Genomic DNA, 21,080 nt, shown 5'->3' with positions numbered 1-21,080 from the left:
GTTTTTTTTAATTTTTCCCTGCCTTGCAGAGATGGAGACGGACGCCACGGCTGAGGCAGCAGCGGTTGCTTATGAGGATATTATCACTAGATTTGGCGCTGCGCCAATTACGGATGATCTTCTGAAGAGGTTCGAGACTGTCACGGGCACCAAGGCTCATCCCATGCTCCGTCGTGGTTTGTTCTACGCCCACAGGGACTTTGAAGAGTTCCTCAGCTACTACGAAAAGGGACATCCCATTTACATATATACGGGTCGCGGCCCTTCATCGGGGGCTCTGCACCTTGGACACCTTCTACCCTTCATTTTCACCAAGTACCTCCAGGATGCATTCAAGTGTTACGTAGTTATACAGATCACGGACGACGAAAAGTTCCTCAGAAATAGAAGCCTTTCTTATGCAGAGGTAGATAGCTATACCAGGGAAAACATCAAGGACATTATTGCATGCGGCTTTGATCCGGATAAGACGTTTATTTTTATCAATTCGCAGTACTTGAGCCTCAAAAACAGGTATAGATTCTCTTGCCTCGTCGACCGCATGCTCCCTATCAGTCAGCTGCGTGCCTCCTTTGGCTTCAGTAACGACGCAAACGTAGGATATGCAGCGTTCCCCCCGAAACAGATGCTACCTGTATACAGCACCTACTTTGATGGCCTTCCTTTTACGAGAGTACCCCTCCCTGTCGGCACTGGTAACGAGGATGCAGCAGATGCAGTGAGCACCAAAAAGGCATCCAAGAAGACACCCAAAAAGGACGCTGTCCTTTCTCCTGTGCATGTTGTTGAAGAACTGTTCCCTGACAGCAAAAGGTACCAGAAGGCCATGTGCCTTATCGCCTCCGGTATCGAGCAGGACCCTTACTTTCGATTGGCTCGCGACCTGGCCCCGCGTATGGGGCACCCTAAAAATGCGTACTTGCTAGGGAAGTTCTTGCCTGGTCTCCAGGGAAGTGGCACTAAGATGAGCGCCTCGGACCCAAATAGTGCTATCTATTTGACGGACACCCCCGCACAGATCAAAAATAAGATCAATAGGTACGCATTTTCAGGCGGCAGGGACACAGAAGAGGAACACCGTGCCTTCGGGGCAGACCTTAGTGTGGACGTGAGTGTTCGATACCTTGAAGTCTTCATGAAAGACGATGCAGAGTTGGAAAAATTGAAGGCAGACTATAAAGCAGGCAAGCTTTTGACAGGGGAAGTCAAAGCGACACTCATAGGCATTCTGCAGGGACTTATTAAGGAGCATGCGGAAAGAAGAGATAAAGTCGACACCACCATGATAGAAAGCTTCACAGTGAAGAAGGAGTTACAGTAGTTTGTTGGGAATTTTCAAGAAGATTGTCTAAAAGCTGTGTAAACGTCCCGTCACCACCTTCCCCTTTAACTTCCAGTCCATTAAAAAAACTGCAGACGTAATTAGATTTTGTCTGAGCGTAAAATGGCCTTTTTCTCTGCACAGAACTCGGCGTTCTTCTGGGGATCGTCCATCTTCCATAATTCAAAGGGCCAGGACTGCCGCTCACTCGATTTTTTCAAGGATTCGGAGCGGTTTTTTACTGTGGTTGGCGTTTATGACGGGCACGGCCTGGCAGACTTTGCATCTATGTACGGGTCTGAGTACCTGCCTACCATGCTTGCAAAGGCTGTCTCTACTGCCTTGAAGCAAGCCCCTCTCAATGCAAACCAGTCAGTCATCATCGCTACCACTCTCTGCAACGCCATGCTCAACGCAGACGCACGATATGCGGACTATGACCCGCCGGGTAACTCGTCTAGGTCCGGAAGCACAGTAATCATGTGCCTAGAGCTCAACAACGACCTTTACTTCATCAATACGGGCGATTCACGTGCCTGTGTGGGAAGTCTAAATATCTACCAATCGATGCTGAACACCCCCGGCCAGATATCCGAGACGGTCAAGAAGTGTGAGCAGGAGAAGGGAACGGTGAAGGTAAGCAAACTCAATGCAATGCGGGGAATAGAGCCCCTCTACTTTGAAGGGTCAGCTGCAGTCGGGGTGGTGGAGCCCATGTCAATAGACCACTGTGCCTCCCACAACGCCCGAGAGATCAGTAGGTGCCGAATGGCAGGGGCAACCATATCACAGAATCGGCTTTTCCCGGAGACATGTCTGCACTGGTGGAGCTTTATGCTCACTAGGACGTTGGGAAACACATTTAGCAAGGGGAAGGCAATGGTAGCTAACCCGGACATTTTTCGGAAGAAGATAGTGATGTCTGATGACGACCTCAGGGACACGCTCTCTGCGGGGAGCGTATCAGCAGAGCTGGCTATGACCTCTGCCCGCAGTGTACCTCATTCCAATGACAGCAACCCCCGGCCACTGAAGAACCCCTCTGTATTCTATGACCTGCGAACAGGGACGATTGGAAACAGCATGTGTGACCCTGTCGACTATGTAATTCTGGGCTCCGATGGAGTGTGGGCAGTCCTTAGCAACGAAGAAGTTCATGCAGTTATTCAGCGTAACGTGTCCAGCTATGTGGAAACGGGCAACATAGATAACATAAACCCTTGTCTAATCGCGTCCGAACTCAGTCACATCATTATGAAGAAGGTCGCAGAGGAAGACCTATATGCAGACGATATCACCATCATCTTGGGCTTCAGAAAATCCTGCATCTTCGCTGGGAACAGAGGCTGTGATCCCTCAACTTATATTTTCAAGCAAAGCACCGGAGAGTGCATCGACCTAGTCAAGCAGAAGGAAACACTGAAGAAGCTGGACACATGGTATTCGGACATTCAGTTGTCTTTTAAAACTTACTACAAGGGCGTTGCTATGCACGGGGCATGCACCTATGACTCTCTTCTGAAACTTTTATATACTAATCACTCTGTACCTATGACCAACATGCTCAATAAATACCGCTTTCTTCTAGACATAGACAGGATTATCAAGGAGGTTCACACCAGGTATAAAATCCTGAAGGGTGAATCAAACCAACCTTGAGCGTAAATGTATAAAGCCTCTTTTACTTTCTTTTCGCCCCCACTGATCGTTGAGCTTTGAGCTTTGAGCGTTGGGCTTCTGGTGACTGGGCGTGTGGGGTGGGGGCCGTGTTTTAGATGGACCCTGGGTGGGTGTGCATGATACTATAGTCGTCCACAGCAGCCATAAAGGTTTTCTTTATCAGCTCCATAGACTCTGTTATCTTTGTAAGGGCGCTCTGGAAGCAGTTCTCGGGCGTGGCCTGGATTGTGTCAGACAGAAACCCCGACGGGTTCGTCTGAAGACGGATGACGATCTTGGACTCCAACGGATGGGGTGTCTTCATCCCTGCGAACGTCACTTGAGGCATGGAAAGGAGCTCCTTGCGAAGAATGTGACCGATGGTATAGTCCTGGTAAGGTATCTGGAACTCCAGAGCGTTCGCAGTGCCGACTTTGTACACCTCCAAGAGCTCTGCGCTCCGGCGGTCTGGTATGAGTGTTTTGTACCGATCCGGGACATTGTCCATTGCGACACAGCGGCTCGCAGAAGAAGGAAATTATGTTAAGCGGCCAAAAAAATGGACTGAAAAGGTACAATTTGGGAAAGGAGGACAAATAAACAAGGACGAGCAAATGGATACTGCATGTCTGACAGGCTGAGGACTCTTAATTAATCGGGACCCTAAGTGAGTACCCGCAGATTTCGTTATTATAGGGGGGATCTAGTGAGGGCAAGGCAGACACTGGCGTGCTGTGGGCATTGCTGGATGAGGCTATCGGATGAAGTAGAGGTGGTGCCTCCAGGCCCGGTGGGAAGAGCCTGAATGAGCTCTCTGATAGGGAGAGCTGACACGAGCCTCTTGAATCGCAGGGAAGAGGCTTCCACTGCACAAGAGAATCGGAGCAAGAAGAAGGATATGGGAATACGTTATTAAACCAGGAAGAGTAGGGAGGCTGGGGCGTTGGAGCATCGCTATAGTCACTTACCAGCATCGGCTGGAGCTGCTGCGGCGCTGAAAAAGGTAAAGGTTGAAGATACGTAGTCTTCTGTTCGCTCTTATTTGTTAGTATACAACTATCAACATGCTCTCTTTTTGCCTGCGACTCTAACTGAGGCAATATGATATTGAGCTCTCTACGAAGAAAGGGCTCTATTTTTTCTAAGGGTAGCTTGGAAAGGTGCTGCGAATGGTACTGAAGAAGGGTGTAGTTTTTGGACTTAATTTCGTTTGCTATATGCTTTGTGAATCTTCCCACGTCATCGATACGATCACTCGCCCCCATCAACGCATACCTGAGCATATTGTTTAACTTGCACTTTATCGTGCTTGGTTGACGATTGTCAAGGTGCTCAGAAATTTTGAACCAATCGGGTCCAACCGCGATGAAGAGTGCTAAGAGACGTATTTCCTCCTGCAGAGTCCACTTCCGACCTGTGGGCTGCGCCACCGAGAGCGCTTTTGCTTTTGGCGACTTCTTAATCGTATCTCTCGCCGGCTTAGCTGGCAGCTTAGACGATGATTTGGACCGTATCTTAGATCGCGGGGCAGATTGCTCTTTGATGGCCGAACAGCGGGGCTTCCCAGACTTCTTGCATGCGCTCATCCAGTTGGCACTCTCTGTCCGTGAGTTTCGGTGCTAGGAACTTCGTAACTATGGCTGCGGGAATTCATTAGTACATGCCCTTATTTGCACCCTTCGCAACCTCTCCGGGAACTAGGAACTAAAGTGAACCAAAAATTTTCTAGTGTAGCTTTTCTAGTGCAGCTGCTCACCTAAAGGCTTCCCTGGTAAGCGCTTGTAGTGGATCCATTTTAATCACATACTTGTTTACACCGCCTGTGAGTGTCTGTGAACCATATGCAGTGCTTCCCCAGAAGTCATCAAAGTACCAGCTACAAGCCAAAACTGATGTCAGAATTAGCCCAGACCTGGAAGTAGGGTAAGTCTGAGATTGTGCAGGGCGTTATACTGCCCAAGAAACAGACCATCTATCAGTGTGTTCACATATGTCGTAGATTATGTTGTAGTGTTTTCATAATGATCTTCAGGGATGCCACGGATGATTGAAAATTTTGCCCACCAAATTTTTTTAGATTTCAGAAATCCCTAAGGAGCTAAGGACAGACATACCATTTACAAAATGTTGTATCAAGGTCCTGCCTGTCAACAAATTGTAGATACAAGACTGACTAACTAATTTAGCTAAGAGTTTCTCCAAGAATTATGCTTTAAATTACTCGGAGAGACTATATTGTAGGGCCTCTTGCTGGTGCTAAGTTCATTTCTCGCCCCGGAGTTCCCTTCCCAGTGCTCCATCTCCAGGCTCTTTACCGGCGACGTTGTGCGGTCACTGACTACACTAAAGCTATTGAGTCTGTTTGGGCTGTAGGACATCTGCCTGGTGAGTGTAGATGAAGACGCCGGCTTACCGTGTCCTGAACCGAACAAGTCTGCAGATTGGCCACCGTTATAAGTGGACGCAGACTGACCTAATCCTTTTGCTAGTGTTGAGAGAACTGTAGGTTGATGAGTGCTAGCGGCGCCAAATGGGCTGTCAGAGCTGATAGATTGAGAAAGGATTGGGGACCGGGTGCGCACCCTATCTAACAGTGTCTGGGAGGCTAACTTTTCTAATGCATACGATTGCCGTTTCGGACTTTGCATTCGCAATGACGGTTGCTGGAGGTTCCTCACAGGGCTCAGCTTAGCGGGAGAAAAGTACCTGTACAGATCTGATTCCCCATTAGTTAACATCATCTTGGCTTCGTAGTTAGGCTCTTCTGGCGTGTAGTTGATGTGAGAAATAATGTCCTCTATCCTCTTGAGGGACTCATTCAGCGCTGTATTCAATTTGTTTTTATCTCTATCTTGACTGTCCATGAATGGAGTGGTCACCTTGGGTGGAGTAGTTTTAGGTTCTATGCTAACGGCCTGCAATGAGGCTGAAATAGAGCTTGATGCTGATGCCGGCGTTGGCGTTTCTCGTGTCACTAGTTTCCTATTATGAAGCTTCATATGGCCGTGTTGTATCCCATTTGTCACTAGAGCTTGTAAAGCAGCAAAGTTTTGCAGAAGCCCGACGGCAGCCAAAATGCGACCCAGGGAGCCGCTACTAATTCGATTCTCCTGAGCCTGGCCAAGAATGGAGAGTCCCCAGAATAATTTGGATGATCCTCCTATGACCCCGACCGGTGCCGAGATTCTTGCGGTAAGTCGAAGAAACAACTCCTTGCTGTTGAACCTGTGGGTGACCAAGGGCTTCGTGTGGCCGAGCTGGCAGTTCGCAACATCAATGGCACGTGTGTCTTGTCCACATGCGAGGGCAACCCCAATGATACCGTTCAGCACCCCCTTATTATGAGTTATCCTTCTATTGGTGTCCATCTCTGCAAGCTGGCTGAGGGCCTCTATACGTCGCAGGATGTCTTCGGCCTTCTTCATGGGGATATTCTTCGCCATGGCGTAATCTTCCACAGTTATCTTTGCGATTGCTTCGTACTCCCGTCCAGCTCCAGAGTTAGAAAGAATGGATGTCAACCGCTCCACATGACCAAACTTCGTGAGATAGCGCTCTACATCTGGTGCTATTGCCTCCATGAATCCATTAATCATGTTTGCACCCATAGCTTCTCCGGGATCAAGCCCTATCTCTAATAATATGTAGTCATTGAGCTTTCGTAGGTAGCAAGAGACGATTCCCTTGCCGTAGTTACGTGAATTGGGAAGGTGTGTTGCCAGCGATCGTGATAGGAGGCTTTCGAGTTCGGACAGATTCATTGGGTGCTTCCACTGCCCATCGATCAGCATGAAAATAAGCTGGCCGAGGATGAATGGATTGATTGGCCCAAGTGTCCGTACTCCCTTACCTATACGGAAAATCTTAGCGGCGTGGGCCAAGGCCGCCACGACGGACGGCTCTTCTGTACTAATCGGAACGGTATACATTGTGCCATCGATCAGAACATCGGGAACGACGGACAATGGAAGCATTGTCGCTCCAATAACGTTTTCGCTCATTGTATCAAGAGCCTGGATTCTCCGCGAGTACTTGGAGACTTCGTGGTCGCTTCTGACTTTTGCTTGTGCAAGCGCGATCTGAAGAGCATTTGTCAATGGGTCTGTCACTACCAAGCTTGGACTTGATGGCCGTTTTGCATTATTCTCGCAAACTATCTCCTTAATTTTGCCACTGTTTTCCCGCATTTCTGCGTATGCACTGCGGATTGGGCTTGTTATGGACGCGCTACGAACGCGGGCGTCGTTCGTAAAACCGTACATTTGCGCTGGTCCATCCAATCCGATAACCGCTGCGAATGCGCGAAGCTCATCTCCCAACTCACTATTGATGGCTTTGTGCTCCTCAAGCCAATTTATCCGCTCTTCTGGATATTGTAGAGTGCGCATTACGGTTTCAACCGCAAAACCTGTTTTTAGTTCGTAATCAAGGGAGATGTCCATGATTCACTCTCACTAATAGATTCAAAGACTATCTGTACAGTCAAGCACTAAGGGCATCAATAGATTCTTGAACTCTGCGCAGCAGACACGTAACTTGACAAGGGGATGCATTCCGCCAACCCACATGTTATCTACCGTCTGCAGAATGTTTGCATCTAGGACAAGCGGAATGTTCATAGATGTACCTATTGGCCCCATGCCATTGTGGGGCGCGCCGGTAAGAGCAACAGCCTCGTCTTCCTCACAAAATCTCCAAGTATAGTCATTCTTTGTCAGTGACTTTAGATACGTATCGGTGCTTTCCTTAGCAAGACGACGCATAGCACTATGAAACTTCGAGCTCGAGAACTTACGGATGTACTGAACTACTATAAGGTAATAGCGAGAAAACAGGGGATCGGCTGCGTTCCGTGGAGCCTTGGTGTTCTCTAACACTATACTCTTGCATAGATTCGCTGTACTTCGACAATAACCAAGCATGGTCGGACGCGCGCTGAGCTCTTGGTTATAGTAGTCTTCAGGTGTCCGTACAGCCAGTGGCCGGGTGAAGCCGCATTTATATGCTATTGCGAGAATGTGCAGCACGTCATAATCGTCAGGAACCCCCACAAACCGTGCCAAGGCCGATATCTTTGTCTCCAACGCTTCCAGTCGTCTTTCCATATAAAAACTCAAAAACCAGGGAAAGACGCGCCAGTAATCCATAAACAGATCTAGAGATAATAGATCTCCGTAAGGGCTTCCTCAATGTCTTCCACAGTCATATTAAGGCTCCGCGCTATCGTTCCCTGGAGCTCAGTGTTCAACGTTAAAAACTGGCTCAGAAAATCCGCGTCTATAATCTTGCACTCCTTTGCTCGGTTGGAGAGCTTCTTAAGATGCCCAGGATCGAAAGCAGTTCCCGATAGATTGAACTTCTCTGCTATCACCGAAATCATTTTATTCTGCAATGCAGCCAGGAGCTGCGTAGCATTTGCCTTGATGGAGACAACTGCACCTGAGTCTGTCCCCATGTGCACTAAGTCGTTCATATAGCTGTGGACACATGTGATGTTATGCCTTGACGGATAGGAGGCAAGTATGGTCACTCTTGACGTCTTTTCCGGAGTGGATAATACAGCAGAGGCGTTGGATTCTATGTTGTTGATCTTCAGCTCAGTATCGTGGGATAGCACGGCTATTGAATCCATGCTGCGCACCTGCGAAAATGCGTCCTCTAAGTTGGCTACTACAAAATGCACCATGTTTTCACGAGTTATAGCAATAAACGTGAAACAATTGGGGGACTTAAAGCGCGCCCCTGCAATTGAGGACGAAATTCCGCACACTATTTTCACATCTGCACATATGCCCTTTTCGTCATAATACAGCAAATTCAGCTTAAAATCGTACAGAGATATAATTCCGCTATTGATAACACATGCAACGGAGGCCGTTCTGTCATCGTTATCGAGCATTACTATCGTCGAAGCATCAAATTTATCCACAAGGGGGACGGAGTTTGCCGTTGTAACGTTTAGCTCATACTTTGACCGTGGTACAGTGAAAATCATGTTAACGTCATCTGCTGAGATAGTGGAGATGGGATCGTGATCATGCTTCATGGATCTTGCCCTGAATTCATACCCTAATAACTGCTCCTGCGCCCCCGAGAGACACGTAGCAACCTCTTCTTCGCCACCATCTTTACCCTCATGCCGCCCCATCAACTGACTAGGAATTCTGAAAAAGAGAGACTGCTTTTCAGTGTTGAGTAGTTCGGGATATGCAGACGACAGAGTATCGACGTCCACATTGCTCGCTTGTTCGCTGGCATATGTTGCAGCATTTTCTAGAGTAATTAGAGGCATGCTTTTCATGGGATTTTGGTCTTTAGTGGAAAGACTAACGGACCTGGCGGATTCGACAGGAAGCTCGGGAGTGGCATGGACAAAGTAGCGTGTCAAACTGTTACCAACGACACAGACCAGCGTTGTGCAGAACTCTGTACTTGAGTTCTTATCTATTATGATGGAATTACAGATACTTGGGAGAGGAAGAATTCCAACGCATTGATAATGCATGTTCTCATGGACCACCCAGAATACTAGCCTTGGAAACATGCCTTGTGGCCTGATCTTGTTGTTACTTATCACCTCTGCATCTACGGGGTCGGGACCTGGAAATGAGCTCAGCATGGTGTGATCGTGCGTCGGTAGTGTGGGTGTATCTATGCTCGTTATGTCGGACTCTATTGCGTTGACATTGATGGTTGTCTTCTCACGAATTATATTAGAGGAAATGTCCTTTTCTGCACCAGCCCCTATTTCCGGGCTTATGTCCGCCTGTAGAAGGCTAATATCTATTCCTGCAAACAAACTAGCCACTAAGTATATTGTTCCGTTCAGTGAGAATGTCTTGAACGTCACACAGATCAGCCCCGTTCCAAGGATTATCTTGTTGGTTACGGTAAAGTTCGATCTATTAATGAATCGTAACTGCGATTTGCTCAGATATTGCTCTGTGTGCAGCGCGAAGTGGTTTCTCTGATCCAAGATGGCATCATGTTCTATCTGTAAAGGTGTTCTGCGCAGCAAGTATCTGATAATTGACATCTGCATCTCTGTTGTTGGCAGAAGAATGGCCACATACCGTGACCATGGAAGAGCAGTGGTGGCATTCGTATCTGCATCTGACGTTTGCTTTCCTATGTCGCTGTGCTCAGTCTTGTGGTCTTCAGACGCCTCTGAGCTAGCGATTTTGCTCGACTTATGGCATGTGCGATGGACGGTGTGGTATCCGAACGTGGGATTGACGGCTATTCCTTCGCCCCATTGTCCGTCTCCATGGAGCACTTCCGCAGATGCCCCCAGCGGCGTGTGTATCGTGTTGAAGCGTGAGTTCATCTCTAGCTGTCCATTCAGGAGCACAAGGAAGAGGGTATTTAGAGTTTGCGCTTGCAGATCCGTGCATCGGTTGGCTGTGCGGGTCGTCATGCCATAGACAGAAGCACGCGTCATTTCGTCGCATGCTTCGATGCAACATTGGTACGGAGTTATCAGATTGCATTCAATATGGTTGAAGATCAGCCTTTGCAGTTCTACGGGGAGCGGAACAACCATCACCATAGTTCTCAAGGGCCTTGTAACCATGCGAATGACGTTGATACGCCAGCTGACGTCATCTGTGCCTTTTGGCTTGGTAATTGTAAGGTCAATCTCTTTCCTAATTGTGGCGTAGAAGAGGTGCGAGCCGCGGACCATAAAAGAACTGGACGAGTCCATTACATGATAGAGCTGAAGGGGGATTTTCCCCTCACGACTCTTCAGGATCGTGGTTGAATTGATTTTGGAGGTGCTTAATGTGTATGTATAGGCTCGCTTGGATTTCTTTTGGCTGACCTCAAAGGGTATTATGCCGATATACCCATCTAGTCCAGAAAACACCAGCTTTCCTTCTAGCACGTCAACGTTTGGCGATTCGTGAGCCTTTCCCAGTGTGTCAGACAAAAGTAGCAAGACGCTAAACGGCACTATCGGCACTTTAATGGGACTAAGAGATGTAACTTCCATGTTACAATTATCGAAAGCGTATATCAAAATGGTTTTGTTCTGCATGCCAAAGAAGGCTGCATATACGTTCCTGGATGCATCTAAGGTGTCCATGGACACCGTGGCGACGTGAACGTCCGTGTACTTGTTGAGCATCACAAGAGCAGTGGATGGTTGCGTATCTGTTCTGACCCTCATTATGAACATGCTCTTGTCTGCACCGCTAGCGACAATGTACTCCTTGTAGATCCTGCCGCTGAGGACTGTGGAGCTAAACTTGTAAAGAATTGAATTATCCACGCAAACGCCGCCTCTATATAAGCGTATAGTAATGCGCCTATTCGTATCTATAGAGAGCGTACTCATCGACAGCAAAATCCCGAAGTCGGGGTGCTTCTGTCTGATGGTTTCAAAATCAATTTCAGCCAGAGAAGATATTGTTCGCGAATCTGGCACGTGAACAAAGTCCACTAGGCTATGGTTCTCTATATCTCTTGGTAGGCTGGAGCCAGTGGTTGTTTGAAGAAGCCCTAGAATGGATTTGGTCGATGTGACGGAGAGCTGCGATAGTTTTCGAGTTTTGTGCTGGCTCTGCCTCTGGAGGTTTCCGTGCATGCAACTGCTGGCAAGCTTTATTTGATAAATGGAGATATCACCTGCCTTTGAAACCAGAACGATGTAGTATTGCGCGTCAACTGGACAGTGGTAGAAGAAGAGATTGGCGATGCTCATATTCGGCAACTTCGCGTCTCCCATGTTTCTAATGAGCATCCCCTTTTCCATCAAGGCAAGATTGCCGTCTCGTCCATGTGAGCTAGCAGTCAAAATAAGCCCGCTCTCGATATGAGACAAATCTTGGACGGCTCCGACGCCCTGAATCAGCTGCTGGTTGATGAGATCTAGCTGGTAGAGAGATTCGTGCTTGGGTGTTTCAAACAGCTGCTTTCCGGCCTTTCCACATTCGACATTAAGGTTATGGGCCTTGCACAGATTTGATAGCTGCACTCGTGTAATTGTACTGTCGAGTGTCTGACTCCCAAGGAAAATGAGGACCTCGTCGGATGCCATATCCTGCCTAATGCTCTCCTCCGATTGGAAGTATCCTGGAGACGTGCCCTGGTCTTGCTGTGCCGCCGCAGTAGCAAAGGCAGCATCCTCCAGTAGGCTTAATGTTGCTTTACCTGAGCTGCCGCGAGACCTGACCAAGCCGTAGCGGCGTTTCCGTATACATGCCAGATGAATAGATGAAGGGAGCCGGAACATCTTGCCCTCCTTCCCGTAGTTAGGCCACGTAAACACGCCTGTGGTGAAAATCCTGGCACGCAATGCATGCGTTACTACACCGTTACTGTATATGGTCTCCGTGGTGGTCAGTGTGCTGCTGATGTCTTCCTCATTCTTGTCAGTTGCAACCATGAACAGCTGTCCAACGTCAAGATAGACATAGCAAAGGTTGCCATCATCAAAAGCTATCAGAAAAATGTGGCTGTTTTCTATCTGTGTGACATTTAGAGGTACTGCCTGTGGATGAAGGGACTTAAAAGTCTGCTGATTTGCAGTTCTAAACGATATGCTGTAGGAGTCACGCATTTTGAGAACAAGGCTGAACGAATCGCAGGTAGCCACTGCAAGAGGAAAGTACATCATTAGTGCATCCGGTGACTCTATATAAAAGTGTACAGGACACAAAACCGACCCAAACGGTAGGTCACGCATGTAAAACGGACCATCCATGAGCTTAATTCCCTGTTTTATCAGATTAATACGCGATTCAATTCCATGTAGTTGCGGGCTGGAGAAAAATGACTCACGGCATATCTCAAATGAGCAGATGTCGCTGTTTCCATTGACACATAAGACTGGGAGCATAGTTTCCCCCGAGCGCTCGTAAAGAGGAGGTGACTCTAGAAAGCATACTTGCTTCACATCTATGACCTGGCTTGTCTCCGTGTTCTTATTTGGGAGAATGATGCTTGCGTGGATATGCTCATCTGCCTTGTGGGCGTTCTTTTTCAACGACGAATTGCTCCCGAGGGCGCTGTTGAATAAGTAAATGAACACTAGCTGGCCCGCGATGGTTGGGGAATCTCTGTATGAAAAGCAAATTAAAGCACTCATAGTCGGTACCACCGAAACAGCCGCCAGTGACATGGTGTATTTCTTAGGTATGGGGAGGGGGATGCGGCCTTCTGTGGCCAGATAGAATGCGAGGTTGAGATTTAACAGCTCCACGTAATTAAGCGCCTGACTATTACCATAAAATCCATATAAGCTGATGTGCAAAGTGCTAGAGACAAGGAGAAGTAAATCCTGTGAAAACGTTTGATTCGCAAAGGAAATCGCTGGAATGTGGCATGCTCTATCGATAGAAACGATTAGGTCTACCGTTAGTAGTGGCCGGAACACCTCCATGGGGGTCCCTGCTGCATCTGCGGACTTTGTACACTCTACTCCATAGATTTGAAAACAGTTGGACCTGACGATTAGCAGCTCGTCAGTAGATGCACCAGCAGAATACCGCCCTCTGAACGAAGCTATCACAGCGCCTGACGATAGGACCGTGTTGATAGTCAGGAGCGTTTCGCTCATTTAGACTTTTAAAAAGTATGGGCTTTGGTGACTGGTTCAAGTCGGCACTGTCTTTTCTTGGGCTCTATAAGAAGAAGGCCACGATAGTGTTTGTGGGGCTTGACAACGCCGGGAAGTCTACACTTCTAGCTATGCTCAAGAACTCTGCCACTACTACAGTGGCCCCTACCCAACAGCCGACATCACAGGAGCTAGTCATGGGCTCCATCAGGTTCAAGACCTTCGATCTCGGTGGCCACGAGGTAGCAAGACAACTCTGGGAGCAATATGTCACCAACAGCGACGGGATAGTCTTCCTCGTTGACTCCGCAGATCCATCGCGATTTGAAGAGAGCCGACGCACCCTCCAAGAGCTCCTCGACAACCACGACCTGGCGACAACCCCTATTCTCATCCTGAGCAACAAGGTTGATATCCAGACAGCCGTGTCCATGGAGACCATGGTCCAAAGTTTCGGTATTCAGCATCTGCTCACCGGAAAGGGCGGATCCAAGCTTCGCAGTGATCAGAGGCCTCTTGAAGTCTTTCCTTGCAGCGTAATAAATAGGTTTGGCTACACGGACGGTTTTAAGTGGCTCTCCAAGTACCTTTAATCTAATCCCCGTCTGATGCGCTGAGCCGATCCAACCATCGTCGCTGGCTACTTTCTGTCCAACTAAATGCCTTGTAAACGAAGTCTTCTCTATGCAGTCTCTTCTATGTACTGTCCTTTTAAAAAGTTTCAGAATGGCTCCGTTGAACCCTGCGGGGGTTAGTACCGGGGCAGGGAATCATGCGTTGTCTGGTTTTTTATTTGACGCTGTTACATACTTGCAGGAAAACGGCCTTCTAATCGCCAAGGACCCCGCTGGAAGTGATTCTCAAAAGGTGCGGGAGATCAACGAATTCTTCAGTGGAATGATTAAGCAGATAGTTAACTCCATTGCTAGGGATATTACCGCCTTCTACTTAGTCCCCGGGAAGCCTAGGATGCTCCGTCTCACAGATCGGCACATCCTTTCCGTGCTTCCAACTCAATCTGGCATACAGGCAGCAACAAAGCGGCGCATAGAACGGATTCCCAAGCAGTTGGAGATTGCAAAGCTCGAGAGGCTTCGGAACTCAAAATTCTTCATGGCTACAAACGGGTACAATATTGATAACTATCTGTATTACTTTTCAGAAGGATTCGCATTCTACGACCGAATGCTCAAGTCAGAGTAGAAGGCTGCGCTACTAAATTTCCGCTAAAATTTATTGATGAATCTGCAGCCCATTGCTAACGCTCCCGCGCTTCCAAACTCTTGTTATATAACCAATCAACGATTGGTGGACCCACGGACTGGAATGGAGGTACAGCCTCCCACAGAGCCGGAGTTGAACCAGTACTTTTTTATGGACAAGGAGGGGTTCCACTCGAAGGAGGCGGGCGCTGGCATCGCTGTAGTGCATAATGTGGAAAGGACTAATGCAATCTATGACATCCTGACCTCTAAAGGTCAGTACATCTTCACCGCCCTCATGCGAGCCACAATCATGAACGATGTCAGAACCGTGAAGACCCTCCTGAATTCTGAAGCTACGATGGCGCTGCCAAACGGTGTCACTGCCTTGATGCTGGCTGCTCATCTTGGTCATGCAGACTGTGTCTCGCTACTCGTGGGCAAGGAGGCGGGCCTACAGCAAAAAAATGGAAACACGGCCCTCATGGAAGCGGTGCAGAATGGCAACGTGGAGATTGTTAGGATCCTAGCGCCCCGGGAGGCGGGCTCTAGGCGCCGAGATGGCTGGACGGCTCTTATGACGGCTGCAGAAAACGGGATTGAGGACGCCGTCAAGATTCTTATGAAGTCGGAGGCCGGGATCCAAACTCGATCAGGGGTCACTGCACTCATGATTGCTGCAGGGAATGGCTTCACAAATATCGTGAAGCTCCTAGCTCCATCTGAGAAGGGACTCAAGACGCTTGCAGGCTGGACCGCCTTGATGGGGGCGGTTGAGGAGAAACACCTCGATGCTGCGGCAGTCCTTGTACCCCACGAAGCCAAATTGACAAAAATGGACGGCTGGACAGCCCTGATGAGCGCTGCCAGACACGGAGCGTATGATATTGCTAAATTGCTGGCTCCATACGAGGCAGGGATGGTTTGTCCAGCGGATAACAGCTGCGCTCTGATGTGGGCTGCATCTGTGGGCAATCGCGACATTTGTGAGCTTCTCTTAGACAAGGAGGGCCACATCCGTAACAAGCAGGGGTTCAAGGCTGTTGACTTCGCTGCGGACGCAGGCTACACGAATTTACTTGCGCTTCTCTCAGGCGAAGAAGCCAACATTAGCGTCCAGAAAAAGAAAAAGGGAAAGAAAGGGGAAAAGAAATAGGCAGTGCACGGCGAGCTTTCATGCAGCTAGAATCCAAATCTAACCGGCCGTGCTCCTGCTACGCTGGATTGGGAGTTGCGTGGGTTGGAAGGCTTGGAGGTGCTGCGTTTCTTTCCTGAGGGGTGATCTGGTATCTGCGAAACTATTTTGGCGCTCCGCATTCCCTGTGAGCTTCTTTTGTTGCCTGGTGACCGCTTGCTTTTATTTTGCTCCGAACCTCCTTGAGTGCTACCGCTTCGAGGCCCAATCTTTGTAGACCCTGATCGGGACTTTGGTGTTCTGGTCCTGGTGGCTGATCCCGACCGAGACCGTGGAGAGCGCCTGTTTCTAGGGGTTTGCCGACGAGGAGTGCCGCCTGATCCGTGTATCTGGTTGCGAGGGCTTTGCTTGCTAAGAGTCAAGAGAAGTGGCTCTATCTCTTCGCATGTTATTGCGTGAGCTGGGAGCGGCTGAATAGCACTGTACACTGCGCGTGCAGGCCCGCTTGGAACTGGATGCTGCGAGGCCTCTGCAGCAAGCTCCTGGTCGCGCCGCTCAGACTTCTTCTGTAGCTCATCAAGGAGTTGACAGTAAATCTTGCACTGCTCACATGCCTTTGGCAACCGGGCCATCAGAAGCTCGTTTTCGAGCTCTGCGATGCGTTGTAGTAGACGTGCGTTTGTGCGTCGTTCCAGGTCAAGGGCAGACTGCAGTGACGTTATCTCGTCTTTGTACTCTCGCTCTATGTCAATTTCTTCTATTATGAGCTCTGGGGTCTGAGGCATTAGAACTAAATTTAGTATTTTAGGGGCGGTCTGCGAGACAGAGGTGAAGTCTTCGCAAAGTGTGCCCAGTCGAAAAGAAGTTGGCATTTGTGGACCAAGCAAGCCCATAAAAATCGTTAAATTCCAATGACTGCTAGGGGCTCTGCTGTCCCTCCTGATATCGATGAAGATCTCAAGCGGTTGATCACAAGCTACACAAACCTCATCTCATCCGAGGAGGCGCTGGATGACATTCGTTCGCAGGTATCGTTCGCCACAAAAGAATGCCTTCTTGCCTTCATTAAGATCGCAGAGAACACTGGGAAGAACTATAAGGATGCACAGTCATGCCGTATTGTCGAACTGGTCAGTCTAGCAATTTCCAAAAGTAAGCCCTTGCTGGATGCAGAAATCCAGACAGCCCTAGCAGAGTTTAGTATATCTCGGTGCTCGTCACTCTTAGAAGCAGGAGCTGTGGCAGAGCATCTTCTTCCTCTAGCTCGTGAGGCTTTTTTGAGCGACCAGTCTTTTGCTGAAGTATCTCTTATGCGGAGATACATGAACAAACTTCTCAAGCTTAGTCCACGCATCACGTACTCAAAAGTTTTGGCTAAGAAGAACATATGCACCCTGCTCCTTGATTGGCTGGAAACGAGAGGAGAGCTATCATCTTCCAGATCGAGTGGCACGTCTAAAACGGTAGTAGATCTTGTCGATGGCTATAAGGCAGGCACTGAATTACTGAAAACGCTGACCTTAGCTTTTCGTGGAGAACGAAGCGGGGCGATAATCTTCCTAGTAGCAAAGCTTGTTGCCATTCTGCGAACACTCATTGAGTACTTGCACTTCGCTATTTTACTCATCAACGAGTGTCTCTGCCCCACTCTGAACGAGGTATGCGGGCTATCACTCCACCACTACAGTTTCTCTATCAGTGAAGAGACCTTGTCTCAGCTTCACGATGATGCAGATGAAAATGTCTTTGAGTTTCTCATTGAGTACATTCCACTAGAGTATTCGCCAGATCCAGATGACAATTTAACAGCCGATGAACTACGTGCGGCCCTACTTTCAGCACTAATTCATCCCAGTGGCTCTGAGCGCTTGTATCAGATGATCGCAGAGCGTGTTCTGGAGACAGACACTGAAGAGGAGCGTAGACAGCTCTTTTTGACACTTGAAGCTTCTCTTACTGCCGACGCTAGAGTACACTCCAGCATCAGTGCCGTACCTGCGGTTCTTACCGCCATTCTCAACTCTGCTAACAAGGATGCCAAACCATCAGTGTCATTAAGTGCAGTTTTCCTTAGCCTCTCTAACTTCTTTGAAAAGCTCTTTCGAGAAACACTTCCCGAAGCACTTGGGCACAACCTGCCATCTCTCCAAGCTATGTTTACGCTACTTGCAGAAAAGACGTATAATGTCATTCATTCACGAATGCGCTTACCTGAGTTCTCCAACATGCACCTTAGTGCTGAACAACTCAATAAGCTGCAGGAGAGCGCCACGTTCAGCCAATTGCTCACTGACTTATTTACCAACAAGCTTGCCGTCAGCCTGACTCCTGCTGGATACGCAGATGACCTCTTCTATCAAATTACAAATGAGCTCATTTATGATCAGTTTCCTTCGGCAGACCGTCCCGCCAAGGAGTCTCTTCTGCTAATGCTCTCTCACTACGACACAGAAGTTGCAAGCACGTTTTCTGCGCACCTGGAAGATACAATAAAGCGGGAGATCTCTATGGGGTCTACCGAGAACATGAAGATCTTTTCTAGCAACTGCAAGCTCTTATGCACATACTGTAGGCTTGACCAGGGGAAGGAAGCCTTTTCAACGACATTTTTCAACTTGTTAGTAGAACACCTTGCCGCTGGCGATGTAATTGAGGGGTCTCTCTTTATTGAAATTCTCAACGAATGCATGGTACTCGCAGAGGGACACGCTCTGCAAACATGTAAGTTTATGATGCTCTTTAGCGAAGCAACCAAGAAGCACTGGGTCAGATTTGGACTGAGAACACACGTCCTTGCCATATCGTTCAGCAACTGTCACCTAATCAGCGATCCTCTCCTATCCTCTCAGCTTCTAGAAACCATACAAATGTACATAGATACTGTATCGTCTCTAGCACCGGAGGCCCTTGATGATCTGCTTTGCATACTGCGATACTATTACGCTCTTAGCTCTGTGGGGCTGGACCTTCCTGTTACCCATCCTAGTTGGGAGCACATAATATCATTTTGCCAATCACATGTGCCAGAGGAAGTCATGGCTGGTTTGAAGGCGTCTCTATTATTTGGTCTAGTTAATTATACGGCTGGAACACCAGATACAGTCAGGCATCGTCTTTGCTCGATAATGGCCAGTGTTGATCTACACATTCTAAGGACGATACAATTGAATGAGGGTTTGCCTCTTCCTTTTGCCTTATCAACTCTTAACGGACAGAATATTAGAGCAAGCATCATCAAAGATTTTGAAGGCCTGCTCATCACATCCATACTGACACAAAATAAGCCAGTTTTAGATTTAGTTGAGGATCTGTTAAATAATGAATACTTCCAGACACTTGTTAGAGAAGTCATCGATGGAGCGTCAGCTGGGGGAGCAGTGGCTAGTCTAGCGGAGGGAATCAATAGACTTGAGAAGTCCGTAGATAGTTATTTACAAGCACAAGTAATAGCGTACTGCCTCCACTTATCAATACGTCTGCATTTATACGCCTTTGATTCTCACCCAGAGGCCTGCGCACTTATAGAAAAGGGCTTAAAGTATAAACTTCCAGATGCCTTATTTATTGCACAATATCTATCTCACCACAATCGTACTGAGTACATCAAGATTTGTGCACAGTTAGCTACCACTGACTTCGATGCACAGTACTGTACGCTTATTGCAATGAACTCTCTCAAATGGTGCTCGCCAGAGGAAATGCCTATATTTATAAATGCCGTGAATAGACTACTCGGGACAATAACCTCTCTGGGAGCACATGGGCCTTGTATCGTCTCCGCACTAACGCACTTTGTGCTACAAGCCTCGCAGGACATAGGCTTACTTCACTCCTTTCTGTCCTCGGTCTTGAAAGCTTTAAAGTGTATAGATAGATCCGCCTTTTACGCTGCTATACTGATGCTCCAAGAGACGAACACCACGTACGCCTATCAAACTATATCTGAAGCTATCTCTTTAAATGAGCTCCTCGAGGATCTGCCTACTAGCACTCTTTGCGGAGCAATCCTAGAGCAACGGGTCACATCCCGCCAGCTAGATCAAGAGGGCATCCTAGTGCTTCTAGAGAAATCCATGAGGCTACTCAAGGAGGCAAACACAAAAATAGTCCACTGCTGCGCATTGATTGTAGCAGCAATTGGCCGGCTTCGATACGGTGTTGGTGCAGATCCTGTGGCCTATTCGTTTTTAGAATCCAAGCGCTTCGAGGTTGCAAATCATTTAGGTTCGTTACTCAATGCCCCACTAAGGTCGACACGCGACGCCATTCGGGTTGCTAGGCTCATTTGGATGCAAACTACCACGTAACTTAAGGTAGGAGCTTTAACTAGAATCTTGGTAGCTGCAGCTTGAGTAAACCACCCGGCGTAATCCACTCATCTCTGAAATTTGCCACCTTTGTTGTCTCTAAAATCATCAATCTATGAGATATTTAACTCCATTGGGGAACCTCTAGACAATCTGTCCGAGCAAATTCCGTGCGAGTCGCCACACCAGGCAGGTCTTCTCTCACTCATCTGTTCGACATTCGAACCTAGGGTCCAGGAATCTAGTGCCATCCAGTTCCGGCGGGAGAAGAAGCCCAAACGGAAAGCTGATAGCCCCGACGCCCAGCCCTCAGCAAGCAGCAGACCGGCAACCGCTCCCACGAGCGAGCTGCCGAGGAAGGTTCTCAGGGGCTCGAAGAATGGAGTCTGGAAAGCATCCGATAGAATGAGTAAGGGGCCCCACACCTCTCTCCGCTGAATCTCCCTATCATGGAGAGCGGCGCATGGTGGCAGGCCCTCAATGACCGTTTCTCTAGGAGACCACCTAGCCCTGAAGGGGTCACTCGCTGACTACATGAACTGGCTCAAGAACGCCAGGTTCACTAAGAGACTGCGCCCTCGGGGACCTCCTACGCGATCCACAGCACGAAGAGCCACTCGACCACTTCTGCGTCTCCTGCCATGTCTCTTTCGACTTCTAAAGGGTCTCGAGCAGCACGTCTGGAGAACCCTCTCCCGCTTTGGGCTCCTCTTGCTGCTCCTTCTGCAGCTTTTCGACCGACAGACGGTGCCAGCTCACGCACACCGAGCCTTGGTGCCCAAGTGCGGTGTCCCACGCGGGCCCTCACCGTTGCCCGTCGCGATGCTCTGGATAGAAAGCATCGGACCGGAGCGCTTCCCAGACTCCTCGAAAGTACTCAGGCACGACCCCACTA

At 48.6% G+C, this 21,080-nt stretch overlaps 12 protein-coding genes across 12 annotated transcripts; 6 read left to right on the top strand and 6 right to left on the bottom strand.

Annotated features, from left to right (window-relative positions):
* Positions 1 to 31: 31 nt before the first annotated feature.
* On the top strand, positions 32 to 1,321 carry GL50803_003032 (Tryptophanyl-tRNA synthetase; the record flags this gene model as incomplete). Its single annotated transcript, XM_001708594.1, has 1 exon — positions 32 to 1,321. One exon carries the CDS (start codon positions 32 to 34, stop codon positions 1,319 to 1,321), a length of 1,290 nt encoding a protein of 429 aa, XP_001708646.1.
* Positions 1,322 to 1,444: 123 nt separating this feature from the next.
* On the top strand, positions 1,445 to 2,980 carry GL50803_0032312 (Protein phosphatase 2C; the record flags this gene model as incomplete). Its single annotated transcript, XM_001708596.1, has 1 exon — positions 1,445 to 2,980. The coding sequence occupies one exon, from the start codon at positions 1,445 to 1,447 to the stop codon at positions 2,978 to 2,980; it is 1,536 nt and encodes a 511-aa protein (XP_001708648.1).
* A 112-nt stretch (positions 2,981 to 3,092) lies between these two features.
* GL50803_003036 (RNA polymerase II subunit Rpb11) lies at positions 3,093 to 3,488 on the bottom strand (the record flags this gene model as incomplete). The annotated part of the gene is made up of 1 exon (XM_001708597.1): positions 3,093 to 3,488. One exon carries the CDS (start codon positions 3,486 to 3,488, stop codon positions 3,093 to 3,095), a length of 396 nt encoding a protein of 131 aa, XP_001708649.1.
* A 139-nt stretch (positions 3,489 to 3,627) lies between these two features.
* GL50803_0017407 (Myb-like DNA-binding domain-containing protein) lies at positions 3,628 to 4,566 on the bottom strand (the record flags this gene model as incomplete). The annotated part of the gene is made up of 1 exon (XM_038045925.1): positions 3,628 to 4,566. One exon carries the CDS (start codon positions 4,564 to 4,566, stop codon positions 3,628 to 3,630), a length of 939 nt encoding a protein of 312 aa, XP_037901751.1.
* A 600-nt stretch (positions 4,567 to 5,166) lies between these two features.
* On the bottom strand, positions 5,167 to 7,368 carry GL50803_007573 (Hydroxymethylglutaryl-coenzyme A reductase; the record flags this gene model as incomplete). The annotated part of the gene is made up of 1 exon (XM_001708599.2): positions 5,167 to 7,368. The coding sequence occupies one exon, from the start codon at positions 7,366 to 7,368 to the stop codon at positions 5,167 to 5,169; it is 2,202 nt and encodes a 733-aa protein (XP_001708651.2).
* A 75-nt stretch (positions 7,369 to 7,443) lies between these two features.
* Positions 7,444 to 8,085, bottom strand: GL50803_0014486 (YbaK/prolyl-tRNA synthetase-like protein; the record flags this gene model as incomplete). Its single annotated transcript, XM_038045769.1, has 1 exon — positions 7,444 to 8,085. The coding sequence occupies one exon, from the start codon at positions 8,083 to 8,085 to the stop codon at positions 7,444 to 7,446; it is 642 nt and encodes a 213-aa protein (XP_037901750.1).
* A 50-nt stretch (positions 8,086 to 8,135) lies between these two features.
* Positions 8,136 to 13,541, bottom strand: GL50803_007570 (uncharacterized protein; the record flags this gene model as incomplete). Its single annotated transcript, XM_001708600.1, has 1 exon — positions 8,136 to 13,541. The coding sequence occupies one exon, from the start codon at positions 13,539 to 13,541 to the stop codon at positions 8,136 to 8,138; it is 5,406 nt and encodes a 1,801-aa protein (XP_001708652.1).
* A 17-nt stretch (positions 13,542 to 13,558) lies between these two features.
* GL50803_007569 (GTP-binding protein Sar1) lies at positions 13,559 to 14,134 on the top strand (the record flags this gene model as incomplete). The annotated part of the gene is made up of 1 exon (XM_001708602.1): positions 13,559 to 14,134. The coding sequence occupies one exon, from the start codon at positions 13,559 to 13,561 to the stop codon at positions 14,132 to 14,134; it is 576 nt and encodes a 191-aa protein (XP_001708654.1).
* Positions 14,135 to 14,267: 133 nt separating this feature from the next.
* Positions 14,268 to 14,744, top strand: GL50803_00101768 (uncharacterized protein; the record flags this gene model as incomplete). Its single annotated transcript, XM_001708603.2, has 1 exon — positions 14,268 to 14,744. The coding sequence occupies one exon, from the start codon at positions 14,268 to 14,270 to the stop codon at positions 14,742 to 14,744; it is 477 nt and encodes a 158-aa protein (XP_001708655.2).
* A 36-nt stretch (positions 14,745 to 14,780) lies between these two features.
* Positions 14,781 to 15,899, top strand: GL50803_0014485 (Ankyrin repeat protein 1; the record flags this gene model as incomplete). Its single annotated transcript, XM_001708605.1, has 1 exon — positions 14,781 to 15,899. The coding sequence occupies one exon, from the start codon at positions 14,781 to 14,783 to the stop codon at positions 15,897 to 15,899; it is 1,119 nt and encodes a 372-aa protein (XP_001708657.1).
* Positions 15,900 to 15,925: 26 nt separating this feature from the next.
* GL50803_007566 (uncharacterized protein) lies at positions 15,926 to 16,663 on the bottom strand (the record flags this gene model as incomplete). Its single annotated transcript, XM_001708606.2, has 1 exon — positions 15,926 to 16,663. One exon carries the CDS (start codon positions 16,661 to 16,663, stop codon positions 15,926 to 15,928), a length of 738 nt encoding a protein of 245 aa, XP_001708658.2.
* A 126-nt stretch (positions 16,664 to 16,789) lies between these two features.
* On the top strand, positions 16,790 to 20,185 carry GL50803_0017408 (uncharacterized protein; the record flags this gene model as incomplete). Its single annotated transcript, XM_038045926.1, has 1 exon — positions 16,790 to 20,185. The coding sequence occupies one exon, from the start codon at positions 16,790 to 16,792 to the stop codon at positions 20,183 to 20,185; it is 3,396 nt and encodes a 1,131-aa protein (XP_037901749.1).
* Between the last annotated feature and the right edge of the window lie 895 nt (positions 20,186 to 21,080).

The sequence above is a fragment of the Giardia intestinalis genome, chromosome 2, assembly GCF_000002435.2.
Source record: "Giardia intestinalis strain WB C6 chromosome 2, whole genome shotgun sequence".
Taxonomy (NCBI): domain Eukaryota; phylum Fornicata; order Diplomonadida; family Hexamitidae; genus Giardia; species Giardia duodenalis.
This window is presented reverse-complemented; position numbering and strand designations above follow the sequence as displayed.